This window comes from Tachypleus tridentatus, chromosome 1 (genome assembly GCF_004210375.1).
Source record: "Tachypleus tridentatus isolate NWPU-2018 chromosome 1, ASM421037v1, whole genome shotgun sequence".
Lineage (NCBI taxonomy): Eukaryota > Metazoa > Arthropoda > Merostomata > Xiphosura > Limulidae > Tachypleus > Tachypleus tridentatus.
Genome location: NC_134825.1, coordinates 72,305,017 through 72,322,211, shown reverse-complemented (window position 1 = coordinate 72,322,211; position 17,195 = coordinate 72,305,017). Strand labels below are relative to the sequence as shown.

Genomic DNA, 17,195 nt, shown 5'->3' with positions numbered 1-17,195 from the left:
TACGATGAAGTTTAACTATCCAACCTAGATGAAACTATACAGACTAGAAATATTATAAAAATAATATACCAAAATAAAAAGATGTTATTAGGAAATTTACAGTGTTTTTCGCCAGGGTGGGTGTGTATGTGTAAAAGTTGACATATATTAAGTTAAGATTTCTTGCAACTCGATAACAACTGAATGATTTTGTACAAAACCTTTCAAACTGTGAAACATGGAAGTGCTTCTACATGGAGGTTAACAGGCGTTAAATATTCACTCACCTGGATAGAGAACCTTCTTCACCATCGGGTGTCCTTCCAAAAAACAAGCAATATCTAAAGCATTTTTTTCATGCTGACGCATTCTTACTGGTAAGGTCTTCAACCCACGACAGACGAGATAACAATCAAAAGGTGATGGAACCGGACCAAGTGCTGAAAAAAGTGTGTTTGTCGTAGTATTATAGGTGCATAGAAAGCTTTTGTTTTCATTTCTGGTGCGAGGTGTGTTTATGTATTTATCACTAATGAATTTACGATCACGTCTTTTATTGTGGAAAACAATATGTCATAAAGATTTGCTTTAGTTTTCATCGTTTAAATGTTCAAATCTCCTTAATGTTACAAGAATTCACAGAGTAAAAAGTTGAACTTAAAAACTGTACTTTATTTGATTTCTGTGAAAGAAAGAATATTGCTTGTTTTTCAGACTTTATACAGAATATATATATATATATGTGTGTGTTCAATAATTAATTCTAGTAATGCTTTGACGAGAAAGTTAAGTACGTTATGTTTGATCGTTGTAAAATACGTAACAGTGACTATTTATTAGAGATGTTCGTAAGATGTTATCTCTTTCTTGGAAATTGCTCTTAGAGATCTTTTTAAAAATTTTGAAATTGAATGAATTACATTTTACAGCTCTTTATACGGTCTTGTTCAAAATGTTTGCATACTGTTTTACATCGATCTTATTGTCTACGAGCATGAAGTAGGTGTTGAGTAAATACCAGTGTAATAACAGAGAAGGTGGCGTATGATTGGACAAACATGTAGGATTCGTTATTCTTGTTTGTATAAGCTGTTTTGAATATTTGTTGGCCAAAATACACATAAACACCTATTTTGTTTAGACGAGCATGCTTTTGGTATAATCGTTTTCCAAAACAAATCAACGCTTTCTTCAGAAACCTTCTCTGCACTTCGTGTAGGATCATATCTTCTCTCGTGCCAGAAGAGATATGGCTTCAAATTGTTCGACTCTCCAGAAATGGTATAAAGCAAATGAACGCTGTCAAAACAGAAGGATACTCCCAGCGTACTGTATTCAGAATCTAGAAATATCGTCGTATTAGAGAAAACATTGAGGAGAACATACTGATTCACGCCGAAAAACTACTTAGTTGATGACCTTGTTTTGATCAGGTTAACAGGTGACGGTCAAAAGAAGTCTTACAACACATTTCGACAGGGACAGCATGAACATATTATTTACAGCTATTACATACTATAATTTATCTTGGAGGAGTCTCTGATTTACTATGTTACTTATTACGATTTCAAATAACCGGAAATTTGAATTTGAATTTAGAAGTTAATTTAATGTCAATACGTATCAAATTTATGATATAATTAATACACACAATTTTCTTTCTTAACACAAATGTATCTTAATACACGCACACACACACAAATACAAATTAAAATAACGGTTATTACAAATAGCAAATACAAATAACTATGTATATACAGAATTTTTACAAACCTCACAAACAATATTAAGTATTTTATCTAGTCTGGAACTTAATATCTTATCGACGGTCACGGTCTACGAGGCACAAATTACTTTTATGTTGATACACACATGCTTCCCTTTACGGGAATGCTAACTGGTGCTATTCTTGTTTGTCCTCGTAGAAATACTAACGTCTGAAGTTAATTCTCTGAAATTGAACCGTTCTAAATGTTCGAAATCTATAAACGTTCCTGGTCAAATTCTGTAGTTTTCTGATTAATAATAGTTAACCATAATTATAGCTTCCGAGACTTATAGTATAGCGACTGCAGTTAATCAACAATATTCTGTCTCTCGGCGCGTATATTAATATACTTTAAGACGAAATTCTCGAATGTTCAACAATATTCGAAAATATGCTAGTATTTTCGTAAGACGTATATTGTTGATTCTTACACTCGAGATTCTTCTATAAATTTAGTGAATAAGCGGGTCTTGTACAATACTCATCCAACAATATATGTCACATGCATCAAAGTGAAACAAACGCGTATATTAAAATAAATGCACAACAGCAAATCCATTACACGCGATATCCAAAACACGGTGAATAGGAAACTGACAAAACAAGGTTATTTTGCAAGAATGGCTATCTGTAAACTAATATTAAGAAGAATTCACCGCCGTAATCGTGTTTTTGGGCAAGAGTACATGCTAACTTACAGGATGGACCCTGACGACATGTCACTATTTTGGATAATTCCTGTTTCCGGCTTGTTAAAATAATAAAGTCTGTCTTTCCTACAAGAAAAACACAAGAAGTGATGCAGTACATGTTTGGGCAGCTATTCATCATAATGAAAAAACTGATCTTTATATCCTCTAGGGAACGCCAATGGCGCCTCCTACAGGCATCGCATCGAAAAGATATTTTTGCCATATATCAGGGCAAGGTTTAATGACAACTGTGTGTTCTAGTATGACAATGATGCTGCTGACAGTGCACGTATTGCACCGTGTTATCTTGACCAAGAGGAAATTACAAGATTGCCTTGGCCGGCAAAGTCTCCAGATTGTAAATTCCATTGAGAAATGTTGTGCAGAACTGAACCAGAAAATTGCTAACAACTACGCTAAACTAGTTACCGTAGCTGGTTTGCAGTGCATTCTAGTGACGAGTGGATTACATTAATAACCTCATCTACAGTATGTCACGTCACCTTGCAGAGGTTATTAAGGTACAAGAAGAACCGACCAACTGCTGAATTTTTATAATAACTGCTATTTAGTTACAGACGCTAACTGTAATAATTTAATGTTATATTTTGGCATTATATATGTTTCAGTAAGATTTTGTTGTGATAGATAAAATTTTGCATTACACATCTTTCTGCAGGTATCTGATGAAATTGCTTACTGTTCTGACAAATCGTTCGTGATGTCCATGGAACCTGTCTCATTACATAATTTAGGTATGTAGATGTTTAATATAGCGTGCATTTCTCAGTTTGACAGGGCTTAATTTTATTTTTATTCCATCTTCATGATGATATTTTATTTGTAACAAAATATGTAAACATTTTGCCCAAGACTGTAATGTCGAAATTTTAAAATCTGGAGAAACTAAAGATTGAAAAATGTATTCTTTTGAAAATGGTTTACTATTTTCCAGTTATCACAAATATATATATAGTTGTAATATATGAAAAATATGCATTAACGACCTCATGGTGAAGCTTTATTTTATTACATCATCGTGATGTTTCGTGCAAAACAAAACAATTCGTCCATGTGGATATATATATATAACCTCAAATACACACTACTCAATATTTTCATATTAAAAACAGCGTGAATTTCTATTATGCTTCAGATTCAATTCTTACGTTAAAGGTTAATTGACAATAGTTGAAAAACTTTTCTTAATTTTTTTTCAAGTTACTCGTGATCGTCCTTTTATTTAAACTGTTATCAGTTTTTAAGTCGTAAGTGTTACTAGGTGCATATTCAGTAATTTTAGAACACAAATTCGTGAAATTACGTACTTCTTTGGACAATGAATAATCGAGAGTAATTTTACAAAACAAATGGTTGAAACTACTTACTGCGTTGTGCAAAGGATAATCGTTGATATATATCCTTATTTCTAGTCACAATAGATCCCAAACAGACGTCACAATGACCTGTTATAAATATTTAGAAACAAACAAATCCATCAGTACCTTATGGTCTTTCACAGACAAACAAGAAATAGAAATAATTACTTTTTACATCAACAGCTTATGATCTGATTTCTAATGAGATACAGAAATGATCATTTTTTACACCATCATATAATGATCCTTCACAGAGTAATAAGAAATAGAAATAACTCCGGGCTACTGCACACAAAAGTGGACTAGATTGCATGACTTTTTTTTTTTTTTTTACCATTTTTGATGAAGAGAAACCAACTTGAAATAAAATTATATCTCAGAACGGCTGGTATGGGTATTAACACTTTTATTGATAAGCAAAGAATAAAGTTTCGACTTTCCCAGTTCATCTTTAGGTTAACAAAAGGAGTTTGCAATTGACCGCTATCGGACACATGTCTTAGTGACGAGAGTATAAACGAGTACGGGATTGTAGGGGGCGTTGCAGCAACTTATACAGGAATTAAAACCAAAATTAAACCAATATAAAGGAACACTTTTATACCTATACTAATTAATAACCTGACATCCAACTGCAACTTTTGCCATATTCAATTACTTTTCATTATTTATCTATCTATTTAATAATGACTTTCCTAGATTTTTATATACCTCAAACAAACGTACATAGTAAAAGTAGCCAAAACAGACGTGATGACATATATATTTATTCAAGTCAAAATTCTGCAAGACAGGTTAAACCAATATCAAAGAATTAGAACCACAAAATAAGTCAGTACCTGCTAAGTTTAAACACATCAACTTATAATATGATGTCTTTTTCATAGTAACTGTTTAAATACTATTCAAAACATGGACACAATAACAATCAAAACGTTCACCTCAAATAACTAGATTCAGTATTATCTTCTTAGTTACCTAACTTACAGCACATTGCAATATTCAGATTATATATCTCACATTTTTAGTAGCTGCCTGTTTTACTACATTAGATTCTACAATTAATCACTTCATTTTTCAACTTGATTCTGCCATTACAGATTTTTGATCAGCATTGTCTACCAAGACAGTTACATCTTCTTGTAGTCTCTGTTTTTTAGCTTTCGTTTCACTTAATTGATCCTTGATGGCTATCCATTTTGGAGCCAAAGGTAAAACCTAAATTTTTGCCCTTATTTCTGTCTAGCACCTATTGCATTCTCTAGGAGAGCTGGTGTTAGCTGGTGTGAAATTAGACCTACCACCAATCGATTTAATATGCACTATCACTCTCCTCTGAGCAACGAGAGAAACCTCTTGCATGTTCTCAGTAAAACTTAATTTCTTTATATAGAACCTCCGCTCCACATTGGCTTGTCCAATCGATGTAATTAGTCCAAGTTTAAAAACTTCCCAAACTATTGAGCTCTAATATGAGTTTCTATTTTTTACATAATTATTCAGGAACGAATCCTCTGACTCATTCTTCAGTGGATCAAAATCTCTAAAATAATGATGATCAGAACTATGGAAAATTTGTACACTGTCTATAAAATCATAGTATTCTTCCTTGACAGTTTCGCTTGTCCCTTCATTCAAATGCTGGAGTTCAATCAGCTTCTCTACGGGATTTTGAACTGATGTTCGCAAACATCTGAATCCTAATAACACAGGCAGCAGATCCTCAGTCCTGTTATGAGCAGTGAAAGCCGAGGTAAAGTAATGTGATACAATGCAAACATCAACAGGACTCCAGTATCTAACATGAATGCCTACTTGTTTTTTTTATTCAAGCTGCTGTTGTGAGATTCATAGAACGTGAGTACTATTTTATTCGCTTGTTGGAAGCGTGTAGCCAACTGATTGTCAAAATGTGGACCAAGTCCAAAGTCAACAAGGTAAGTACACTTGTCTTCAACACATGTTAATTTTTGACCTATAGTGCTGTCAAGAAACATTTATTTAAATGTTTCAGAAATGTTATTACAACTACTGTAGCTGAATTAGGGTATCACACATTTTACAGCCCAAATAATTTCGGCTCTAAGTACATCGGTATGAGAAATATTCTCAGATATGTTAGCATGTGTATACTTATTTGTACTGGTACTTGGTTTGTCCTGACTTAAGAATAAACAAATGCCTAAATTGTTGTTCATATGTTTCAAGTTACTTTTATATTTTTTTCTATTCATGTATGGATTCACCCATGTTCCCAAGGCCGAAAGTCTTTGCAAAAATGCATACGCTGCAGCGTGCCATATGTAGGCACTTTCTCAAGCCATGTTCTATATAATTCACTCTCTTTCAAGTTCACCTCATGTTTACACTTCTCAGGCATGATATGAGAACAATTTAAAAAAGGATCAAAATTATTATCATATGATGGCAAGAGTTCCTGAACTGCAAGCAGTTCTTTTCAGGTATTTTAACCATTTTCACAGATTTAAACAGTGCGCGGGAAAACGAGTCTAATAGAATGGTGAACACAGCTATGAAACCAAACTGTCTTGTATAAGCTTATCGCTGATTGGTCAGCTTCCGTGCTTCACGGATGGATAATTGCCTCACTTTCATTCAGAAACTATTAAATGAAAGTATAATGAATTCTGAGTGGCCAAACACGATAGGGAAATATAACGTCGCCACATTTAGGCTTCAGCTTTACCTGGGGAAATTAGTGCTAAACGTTGTCGTTGTTTTTAACGATATTTACTTTTTTGCTAAAACTGAAATGTAATGACTATTCATGACTTAAAATATCCTTTTCAAATTTCATGGTTTTCCAGCACTTGGGGGAACCCTGTAACTACTTTATACACCAGCAGCTTAAGATCTTTCACAGAGTAATAAGAAATAGAAATAACTACTTTTAATAGCAGCAGTTTATAATCTTCAACATTTTGGTGACTTGAATAATCGTCATAAGAACAATAATAAATAGATACGACTACTGTTTAAGATGTAGAAAAATAAGTGATCTTATGAAACACGCGCTTCTATAATAAATAATTATCACATTTGACCTAAATTACTATAAGGCTAATAAGCCTAGCCAATTTTATTACAGAATGGACATGTTTCAAGGCAATGCATAGGTTCTGTGCACATTACAAATATATCAACTAACCGTAACAACAAATATCAGGAGCCCAAAGACGGATGCAAGATCCGCGGTAATCATTCTTTTCAGATTCCATGTTTCCTTACTTCATATAGTTAAGTAGGTAATTACATAAGTGGTATAATTGCTTAAAATAACAAATATATTGAGTGAAAATTTAACAACTTACTATAGAATTTCTCAGGATACTTTTTATCACCCGTCTAAAGGCTCCTACATGATATTGTTAACAGTCACCATAGTAACTGTGCAACGTCCACGCAATAGATTTATAAAGTAAAACATTTGTTTTATTGTAATAGTTCTGAAAGGTTATTCAGAGTACGACATCTTGTTGACTGAGATGCAATGTGAACTTACCATTCATATATTTCGTCAACGAATGTATAACAATATCTGCCCCTAAGTTCAACGGTTGCTAAAAGAAAAACAACGATAACAGACTCAATATTTGAAAAAAAAAACAACAAAAAGATTCAGGTTTTATGCGTATATTTCATGGAAAAATCTTTATAAATTGAAATTAACGTTTTTCATGAAGAACCTGAAATAAGCGCTTTACTCAGGGGATAAACCTGTCTCGGGTTTTAATGCAAGTTTGTAACATTTGTAACTACTTTAACACTTGTAATGGCTCAGCAGTAACCTTGAAGACTTACAATGGTAAAATTCGGGGTTTGATCCCTGTGGTGGTAACAACAAAGTTAGTTCAGTATGCTTTAGAATAAAATATAACATTCAGACCAAAAAATATTTGCCATATATTTCTTTGATACTAACTATGCATGCTAAATATTTTGTTTTGTCAAACATTGTTAGCATATTGAAATTAATTAATTCACAACAAATTCTTAGCATAGTTATTTCGATTTTCATAATTACACGTATACTTCCTGTAATTTTAAGGTATTTCAATGTATCGAAAAGACGTATTGCTGTTCCACTTAATTCAGGTCCGGCATGGCCAAGCGTGTTAAGGCGTGCGACTCGTAATCTGAGGGTCGTGTGTTCACATCCTCGTCGCGCCAAACATGCTCGCCCTTTCAGCCGTGGGGGCGATAAAATTTGGCAGTCAATCCCACTATTTGTTGGTAAAAGAGTAGCCCAAGAGTTGGCGGTGGGTGGTGATGACTAGCTGCCTTCCCTCTAGTCTTACACTGCTAAATTAGGGACGGCTAGCACAGATAGTCATCGAGTAGCTTTGTGCGAAATTCGAAACAAACAAACACTTAATTCAAAAGCCAATTCAAATTTCCTGATTGGTGCATGTCCTTGCCTGAAACACTGGGGTGGAAAATGTATTGTCCACGGCTATCAGAATATCTGGCCGGTCAGCTTTGACTGCTTCCACTATTGCTTTGATGTCTAATACTTTCATTAAAGGATTAGTTGGACTTTCTAACCACACGAGCTGTTGAAAAAATACAGAAATTAATATACAAAAATAATAAAAGCCACGTAAACAATTTATTTTAAAAAGCTGTAAAGTATCGGACGAATAGCCACACACAGTCAGGAAATTGTCATCAGTGTTGAAAACAACACTAATAAAAGAAACAAACTTATCATGAATTCGTGATGACGAGAAAACTCACTTCTAGAAAAAATTATATATATGAAAAACGGCTGGTATGGGTAGAGAAAGCACTATGTAGAGAAGCGAACAACGTTTCGAGCTTAGGATTTGAGGTGAAAATGTCATCATCCCTCATTCTACCCTTGTAAGGATATCAGGACCTAGGAAGTAATATTATGGGTGTAGTTGACTTGCTGAGTGTGGTCTATCGTACCTTAACCACACTACACCTTGAGGCACGTCATTTTTTACCCACATTTCATCATGGAATTGATAGATTCTACTTCTTTAATGTCTCTTTGTTGTACTATTCTACATGAATGAGCACTCTTTTTTGCCATGTCTGGTCCTCCTGACTTTATCACTTTTCAAGGCAAAGAGATAATAAGGTCGAAACGTTGTTCGTTCCTCTACTTAGTGCTTTCTTTACCCATACCAGTCGTTTTTAACACATATAGAACTGATCATGAACATTCAGTAGAATGGATCTTACATTTACATGTTTAATTTATTTGTATATTAACCATGAAAATAGAAGTTATCACAATTACAAGCTACCCTATAATGTTCCTCTTTATAACGTATAAGCAATTTTTAGAGTCTTGACCGACCACTTGTGCACGATTTGTTCTACAATAATGATCTGGTGTCAAAATACTCAGTCTTTTACTGAAATGAGTCAGAACTGAAGTGTTCTTTCAGGTATATGTTTTCACCCCACTTAAAAATTCTTCAGTTACAAATTGACATCTTTCCTTTTAAATCTCTGCTAAAGTGTAATTTAACCTAATCGACGAACAAGAAGACATCATTGCGTTATGATACAAGGACTTGGATATTTAAATTGGTACTTTAAATTTCAATTAATGGAATGAACAATGAGATAACTTCAGGACTCATTGTAAAATGACGACAAAAACTATTTTTTTACAATGCTCAGAGTTTTCCCTGAAAGTAGCATATTAGTACACAAATGTTTGAATGGTAAACATAATTCTAAGCAAAAACTGAACAATCAAGTTCGTTGTATCATACAACATACACATGTCATATGTTAGATATCCACAAGGCCTGGCATGGCGAAGCGTGTTAAGGCGTGCGACTCGTAATCTGAGGGTCGCGGGTTCGCATCCCAGTCGCGCCAAACATGCTCGCCCTTTCAGCCGTGGGGGCGTTATAAAGGCACGATCAATCCCACTATTCGTTGGTAAAAGAGTACCGCAAGAGTTGACGGTGGGTGGTGATGACTAGCTGCCTTCCCTCTAGTCTTACACTGCTAAATTAGGGACGGCTAGCACAGATAACCCTCAAGTAGCTTTGTGCGAAATTCAAAAACAAACAAAGATATCCACAACGGTTTGGCAGTTTTGTGATGGCTATTTCGGTAAATACAAATCGAGGCACTAATATGCTTTGTTGTTGATTTTTCGCAGAGTAATTTTAAGTTCCCATAAACCATGTACCGGGTAAAGGCCCGTTAGATTCCAAGCGCCCCTGGTTTCCTTCAACCAAAACACATATCATGAACCAGATGGACTAACGCTTTAACAGTCTATAATACTATCTTGATTATTTTTCTGACAAATAACATTCGAAAACTCTCAGTTTGTCTGATGTAACTATTAATTCTAACAAGTGAAGCGTAGCTGCCAAACCACAATGTTAAGCACTTCATTTTTATTGCCACAGAAAGAAATAGTCTTTTATAAAGCTCATAACCTGTAGAACAGTTTTCACCGCAGTTTTATGCAACCTAACTCATATCACAAAGAAGAAAACTGCTCTTCAAGAAGTATTTCTTCTATCTTCATGTTTAATTAGGCTGAACATGGATAATTCTACCGAGTTTGTGTGTCTTCGAGTGGTAACAGTTTCTGGTATACCTCGAAGTCGTGAGTATTGAATCATGGTAAGACAGCCACAAACTTTCTTTTCTTATGTGAGTGGTAGTATTAAAATTAACTTAGAATAAGGAATACGAATAAAGAAGAGAAAGCGAAACATAATTCAACATTCCATACCTTTGTGTTCGATTTTAAAGCTCTTCGTACTTTTTCGACATCAGTGCAGTCAACGAACGTCGTTGTCATTTGAAATCGTGAAACACCGTTTTTCATGAGAAAGTGAGATCCTACGATAGGTGGAATAAACAAGATTTAGCACTCGTGGTACTTATTTTGTTTGTAGAGGGACTGTTCTTAAAGAGAATAAATAAGAAAGAAAATATAATAACAAATGGCTTGATTTTGCTTTTATTTCGACAACTTTGTTGGCTGCTAACTGAACTCTTACCGTTGTTCATTGAGAATAGACTTTTATAACATAAATTCTGATTGGAATATGAAATAAAAATAAGTATTTTTTTTTTCATAACTCACTTTTGCTATAGTATGAACTTTTATTACCGTATCACTTTGGTAAAAAAATGACAGGCATTTATGATGGAAATTTATAGGTTCTTTACATGAGCGTTTCGAAAGAGAATAATAAATATTTATGTTGGAAATTCATGTGTTCCCTACGTTAGCACCTTGAAACAGAAAGACAAGTGTTTATGTTAAAATTTATGGGTTCTCTACAATAGCACTTCGACACAGAAAGGATAATATTTATGCTGGAAACATGGATTTTCTACATTGGCACTTCGAGAAACAAGGGCAAGTATTTGTGCTGGAAATGTATTGGTTCTGTATAATAGCATTCGAAATAGTGGTACACGTATTAATGATGGAAATTTATAGGTTCTCTTTACATTAGGGCTTTGAGACAGCTTCTACTCCCTCTGACTGTTCATCTCTTTGAAGTCCTGACATCCTTAAATAAGCAAAAGATAGAGCTGTTCTGCCGCGAACTTGTTATTTTCATGTCTAGATTAAAAATAAACAATTATTTAATTTTTTTTTAATTGCTGTAAACTATTGGAAACTTCACGTTGAATATATTCAATGATAATTTCAATGTAGGACGGTAAGTTTACGGACTTACAGTGTCAAAATTTGGGATTTGATTTCTTGCGGTGAACAGAGCGCAGAGAATCCCCTATGTTGCTCTTAGCTAAAATAACATCAACAGTATACCCTTCCAAAGTTTGGTAGTTAAAAACCAAACATTACATAAACACGTATTTTGATATGCCATAGTTCGACTAACTTAGATAGAACGTTCCACAGAGACACTTGCATCAGTTCCCGACAGACCGAAGCAGGCAGATATGAAATTTGTTTCTTTCTTATGACTTTACAAGAGACCAAATTCAAAATATTACAGAGAATTATATTTTTTACCTGCCATTACTCTATATTCTGACCATCTAATTTAGAGTTTACACAAAGGAAATCCGCCAACAATCCCTACACTCTTGAGATTTTTTTCATTGTTTACAGAGGTCAAATATAAAACATTACAATGTATGTAATATGGAGCTCTGAGTCTTAGTGACAAGTTCTGCACATGGTTCGTTTGTCTGCAATTAAGTACAAAGATACACAATGTCTGTCTGTGCTCTGTCCACCACTCATGTCGAAACCCGGTTTATAACGACACGAGTCTGAAGACAATCCACTGGGCCCCTGAGAGATTTCGGCACATGTAACTGTGACAAAGATTTGGTATTAATAGCTAGTATTAATGTTTTAATATAGGCAATGCACAAAATTGCATATACCGCGCTAAAGAAGAGATTTTAGTCGCCCAAAACTTACAGTTAAAGTTGTTATCAATGTGCACTTATCTGTTGACACAGAAACATAATGTCTTATATATTATACAGTCATAATTTAGTGTGCTGTAACAAACCTTAGCCATAAAGAAATCTTAAATTCATAATGAGCTAAGTGTCTTTCCTTCCGAAGTTGTAGTTTATGTCTTTTCACCTTCCTTGAATAACACGTTCTTGAAATCTACTGATTTATAAAGATCTTATCAAATAAAATGGATGGGGGGACCTTTCTAATAATCAACTTCTTCACTATCTTTAAACTTTTGGCAATAGCCATCGTTAAAATATCACCCTGTACAAAACAATTCACTGTGTATAAGAAACTATTTTCAAAGGTTTAATAATTGTTAGACGAAACTAAATAATGATCCATTGTTACTTAATGTTAAACTGACTTACAATCTCTAACACCCTTTATGCCAATTATTGGGGGAATAATACAGGTTACAGCCAAAACTTGATGAAATTTGAAACACGAAAAAAACTTTTTTTTTGTTCTATATCCATGACTCGTCACGTGATAACTCTAATTCAAGGGATTTTTACAACTTTCTAAACATGTTTGTGATATCATTTAACATTCAATAAACACAGATAAACAAACACTAGATAAATAAGTGTTTATCTATGTTACAATACTAACATTAGATATCATAAGTATAAGATAAAAAATAATTCATTTTCTAAAGTCAATTTTGATATTTTTGACTAGCACAACTATTTATATTGACGTCATTTCAACAGCATGAATCAAAATACGGATGTAAATACACTTCAGTAGACATTTTGTACAACAACATGTTAGATCGTTGAATAACATTATAAATCCATTTATTGATTATGTTAAGTTCCCCAGCTAAACTTAAAGAAAAGATTTACTCAAGTTACAGTGTTAATTTATCTTTTTATCGAACATAGGCAACAATTAAGAAAAGCCTATAAATGTTAGGCCTAAGACAAGAGGAATTACAGTTTTCGATGTCTCTGATTAGAATTATTTTGTATTATTCTAAAAATCCTGTATTTAAAGAATTATTCTTGAAATAAAGATACCAATTTGACTGAAAATGTTTTGTGGGTCTTTGCTATTCTCTAATGAAGTTGCATAAAAATAAGTTGTAAGCGAACGTTGCTAGACCTTGTTTGTTTGTTTTGAATTTCGCTACTCGAGGGCTATTTGCGCTAGCCGTCCCTAATTTAGCAGTTTAAGACTAGAGGATAGGCAGCTAATCATCACTATCCACCGCCAACTTTTGGACTACACTTTCACCAACGAATAGTGAGACTGACCGTACTTATAACGACCCCACGGCTGAAAGGGCAAGCATGTTTGGTATGACGCAGATTCAAACCAGCGACCCTCGGATTGCGAGTCGAGTGCCTTAGCCACCTGGCCATGCCGGGCCATTTACTAGACCTGAAACAGCAGAAACGTAACACAAATGTCTACACCAATTGAAATAAAAATTATCTAAATATTATATCATTACCATGCACTGTTTCACTCGAGCACAGATCACGTGTTTTCAAAACGTATGTCATTACCATGTACTGTTTCACTCTAGCACAGTTCACGTGTTTTCAAGACGTATGTCACTACCATGTACTGTTTTACTCTAGCACAGATCACGTGTTTTAGAAACTTCCTTTGAATTTTATGACACATCAAAGACCAGAATGTATTAGACTTTACGGTTTAATTCTGATCCAGCATCAATAAGGTTGGGTTTTTAAAATACCTTCTAAAGTAAGGTCGTATTGTGTCATGATTTTTTTTTACGCTCGGTGTGAAAAGGAACGTATCAGTTACATTACCTTTATTGGCAACGATAAAAAAGGCAGTATAGAACATGTAGTCTTTAGTAATGTATTCTGTTATATAAGGCCTGGCATGGCCTAGCGCGTAAAGCGTGCGACTCGTAATCCGAGGGGCGTGGGTTCGCGCCCGCGTCGCGCCAAACATGCTCGCCCTCCCAGCCGTGGGGGCGTTATAATGTGACTATCAATCCCACTATTCGTTGGTAAAAGAGTAGCCCAAGAGTTGGCGACCCTTAGATTACGAGTCGAACACCTTAAACCACCTCACCATGCTTGGTCTACATATATGATTCATCTGTTTATTTTTTCAATTTAGGTAAAATTAGACCCCTGGTCATTCAGAGATATATCTACGAAACTACAAAGTTCGAATCCGGGTTTTGATACCCGTGGTAGGCAGAACATAGCTCTTTGTGTAGCTTTATACAAAAACTAAAATGAAATATTTTTGTGTACACTTTTAAGTTATACTGTTGATTTTTTTCTAGATATATTTTAAAAGTGATGTATTGATAACTACGAGACTTTTTTAAATAAATCTTGCTTTAATGAATTCTTTTTCCTATGGACGAATAATGTATTATTATTATTATTATTATTATTATTATTATTATTGTGTAAAACAAGAACACTGTTCCAAAGAGTGATTTTAGCCGCGGCTAAGCAACTCATTGAACGGCTTTGAGTGTGTTTTTTTTTAAGTATTACTTTTTATCTCACTGTTTGTACGAATATTAGCCAATTTAGACTCTAATTACAGTTTTAAATTTAAGAGTTAAAATCCTTTCGTTTGATGTATTTAATCACGTCCAGGGTCTTATAGATCAAGCATTTTATTTTGAGGCTAAACTGATAAGGTTCTGATGAGTAATAAAATCGAATCAGGCATGCAAGCGCCCCATGCTTATTACTGTTGGGGCATATAAATATAACTAATAAAAAGGGAAACACAGGTTTCACAGATTAATTCACTCTAATTCTGCCTAAGAGAATTTCAAGCGCCCCGGCTTTTGAGGGTTCTCTATTGCTCAGAATTTAAATGTTTGGCTTTCTGTCTGTTATAAATTACAAACACAGTCCACACACACATAGTTACAACGCACCGTATTGCCCTTCTTCCAAAGCAGCTAATGTTCTTTCCAAGCAACTTCTTGTTGGATTCCCATAACGAGCATACAAATAATCCTAATAGTAGATAAAACACAAAATAAATATATAAACAGTGGCAAAACCCAAATAAATGTTATTTCAAAGCACACCAATTAAATCCAAATTAAGCAACAAGTTCGATTCATTCGAACAATCACTACTAACTGAAACATGATTAATATAGTAAGGAAGTTCAAATGTTTTATGCATATTCTTTTCACACTTTACATCAAACTATTTTGCTTTGCTTTATATCAAGTGAGCCTTGAAATATTGTTGTTTTATTTAAATTTATTTTTTTTTTAGATTTAGCAATTAAAGTATGAAAATTAAAACCATTCTTAGGCCTACTAAACGTTTTATCTTCTCCATCTTATGTTGTTCGAACAATCTTTTTATTCACATTACCATTAGATTTCATGTGTGAAGTTGGCTTCATGAAGTCAGTGTCCCAGTTCAAATGTTGTGTGAAGTTGGCTTAATCAGGTCTGTGTCTTAGTTCAAGTTGTTGTGTGAAGTTTGCTTCATCAGATCAGTGTCCTAGTTCAAGTTGATGTGTGAAGTTGACTTCATCAGGTCAGTGTCTTAGTTCAAGTTGATGTGTGAAGTTGGCTTCATCAGGTCAGTGTCTTAGTTAAAGTTGTTTTGTAAAGTTGGCTTCATCAGATCAGTGTCTTAGTTAAAGTTGTTGTGTGAAGTTGGCTTCATCAGGTCAGTGTCCTAGTTCAAGTTGTTGTGTGAAGTTGATTTCATCAGGTCAGTGTCAGTGTTCTAGTACACTTTTCTCGATTTCTCAGACACCATTGACACATAAATATTTACTTCTTAGCGTAGAATTTGATTTAATCAAATTGTTCAATTCTGTGGAATAGCTGCGTGAGGAACAATTTACACAATTTGTACTTGAGAAACGATTTCATTTACGACACACACACATCTATAGATATAATTCCAGTGGAAGTGATATTAACATCCAGTTTTCAAGTCGACCAGAAAGAAATTGGGAAACTGAGTGAGTTACAAAGGGGTGTCATTTTGAGCATTCAAATGACTCACCCAAATAAAAAGTATTCAGATAAATGACTCTATATTTTAACAAAAAACACACTTTACCGAAAAAGAATCAAAACCTCACCTATCAATAATGTTTAGCCACAAAGTTGCGGAGTTAAGGTGGTTGGCTGAAGGGCGTTCCATTTGCACAAAATAATAAAAGTAATCACATTCAGACAGCACCACCCTAAGTTACTTCAATGACGTGAAAATCTGACTTTGTGTCATACTGTTATACAGAATAAAACCATCAATGACGTGAAAATTTGAATTTACGTGTCTTACTGTTGTGCAAAAGAACACACTTAATGACGTGAAAATCTTTTTCTTCACGTGTTTTCCTTTCGTGATTGTTTTACGTGTAATTTTTAATTTTCTATTAATAGTAAAAGTTTTGACACAATCAAACTCATTTTTCTGGAGACACGTTTTATAACCATCTTACTTTCTACGACAAAAAGAAAAGTTGAAATCAACATAAAGCTATAGAGAGATAGAGTTTTAAAAGGTTTCTTTCTTAATTATTCATTGTATTATGCTTTGATTTAGTTTGATAGCTTAGGATTTTGCGGCTTAAGCTGTTTTATATTGGTCTGAAAAACCCAAATCGGATATTATTTTGTTTGGTTGATGATTACAGGTATACACGTACATGGTGGGTGGATTTTCTGACAGAAAAGTGTTGTATTTAGTTACATCATCGACACAACTATTCATCAATATGTTATCAAATATTCATACAACGCCGAAACGAGAAGTGGTTATTCCAACACTACCTGCGTTATAAGGATCTTTATCGCTTAGTCATAAATACATTATCTATGTGTGTGTATATATATATACATATAAATTAAGAAAGATATAATGACTTAAAATGACATTTTATCGATAGCGTTTTAA

At 34.0% G+C, this 17,195-nt stretch overlaps 1 protein-coding gene across 3 annotated transcripts; it reads right to left on the bottom strand.

The window, feature by feature from the left end:
* Positions 1–243: 243 nt before the first annotated feature.
* LOC143252052 (putative cystathionine gamma-lyase 2) lies at positions 244–15,325 on the bottom strand. 3 transcript variants are annotated; one of them, XM_076503638.1, is made up of 6 exons: positions 15,197–15,303; positions 10,579–10,688; positions 8,258–8,392; positions 7,342–7,399; positions 3,828–3,905; positions 244–419 (listed from the first exon to the last, which is right to left on the bottom strand). In XM_076503638.1, the coding sequence occupies exons 2-6, from the start codon at positions 10,672–10,674 to the stop codon at positions 259–261; spliced, it is 528 nt and encodes a 175-aa protein (XP_076359753.1). In that variant the 5' UTR covers positions 10,675–10,688; positions 15,197–15,303; the 3' UTR covers positions 244–258. The 3 variants fall into 3 exon arrangements, with proteins under 3 accessions (XP_076359753.1, XP_076359760.1, XP_076359743.1); XM_076503628.1 differs by lacking the exon at positions 244–419 and adding an exon at positions 465–1,321 and having other exon boundaries at positions 15,197–15,325; XM_076503645.1 differs by lacking the exons at positions 244–419; positions 8,258–8,392 and adding an exon at positions 442–1,321 and having other exon boundaries at positions 15,197–15,325.
* Positions 15,326–17,195: the final 1,870 nt, after the last annotated feature.

Excerpts from the sequence above, each read along its gene's own strand:
- LOC143252052 (XM_076503628.1), bottom strand. The coding sequence starts at position 10,674 with ATGAAAAACGGTGTTTCACGATTTCAAATGACAACGACGTTCGTTGAC. Across the intron at positions 8,393-10,578 it reads CTTTAAAATCGAACACAAAG|CTCGTGTGGTTAGAAAGTCC; the intron begins GTATGGAATGTT and ends TTTTTTCAACAG. Across the intron at positions 1,322-3,827 it reads ATTATCCTTTGCACAACGCA|ATTCTGAATACAGTACGCTG; the intron begins GTAAGTAGTTTC and ends CGATATTTCTAG.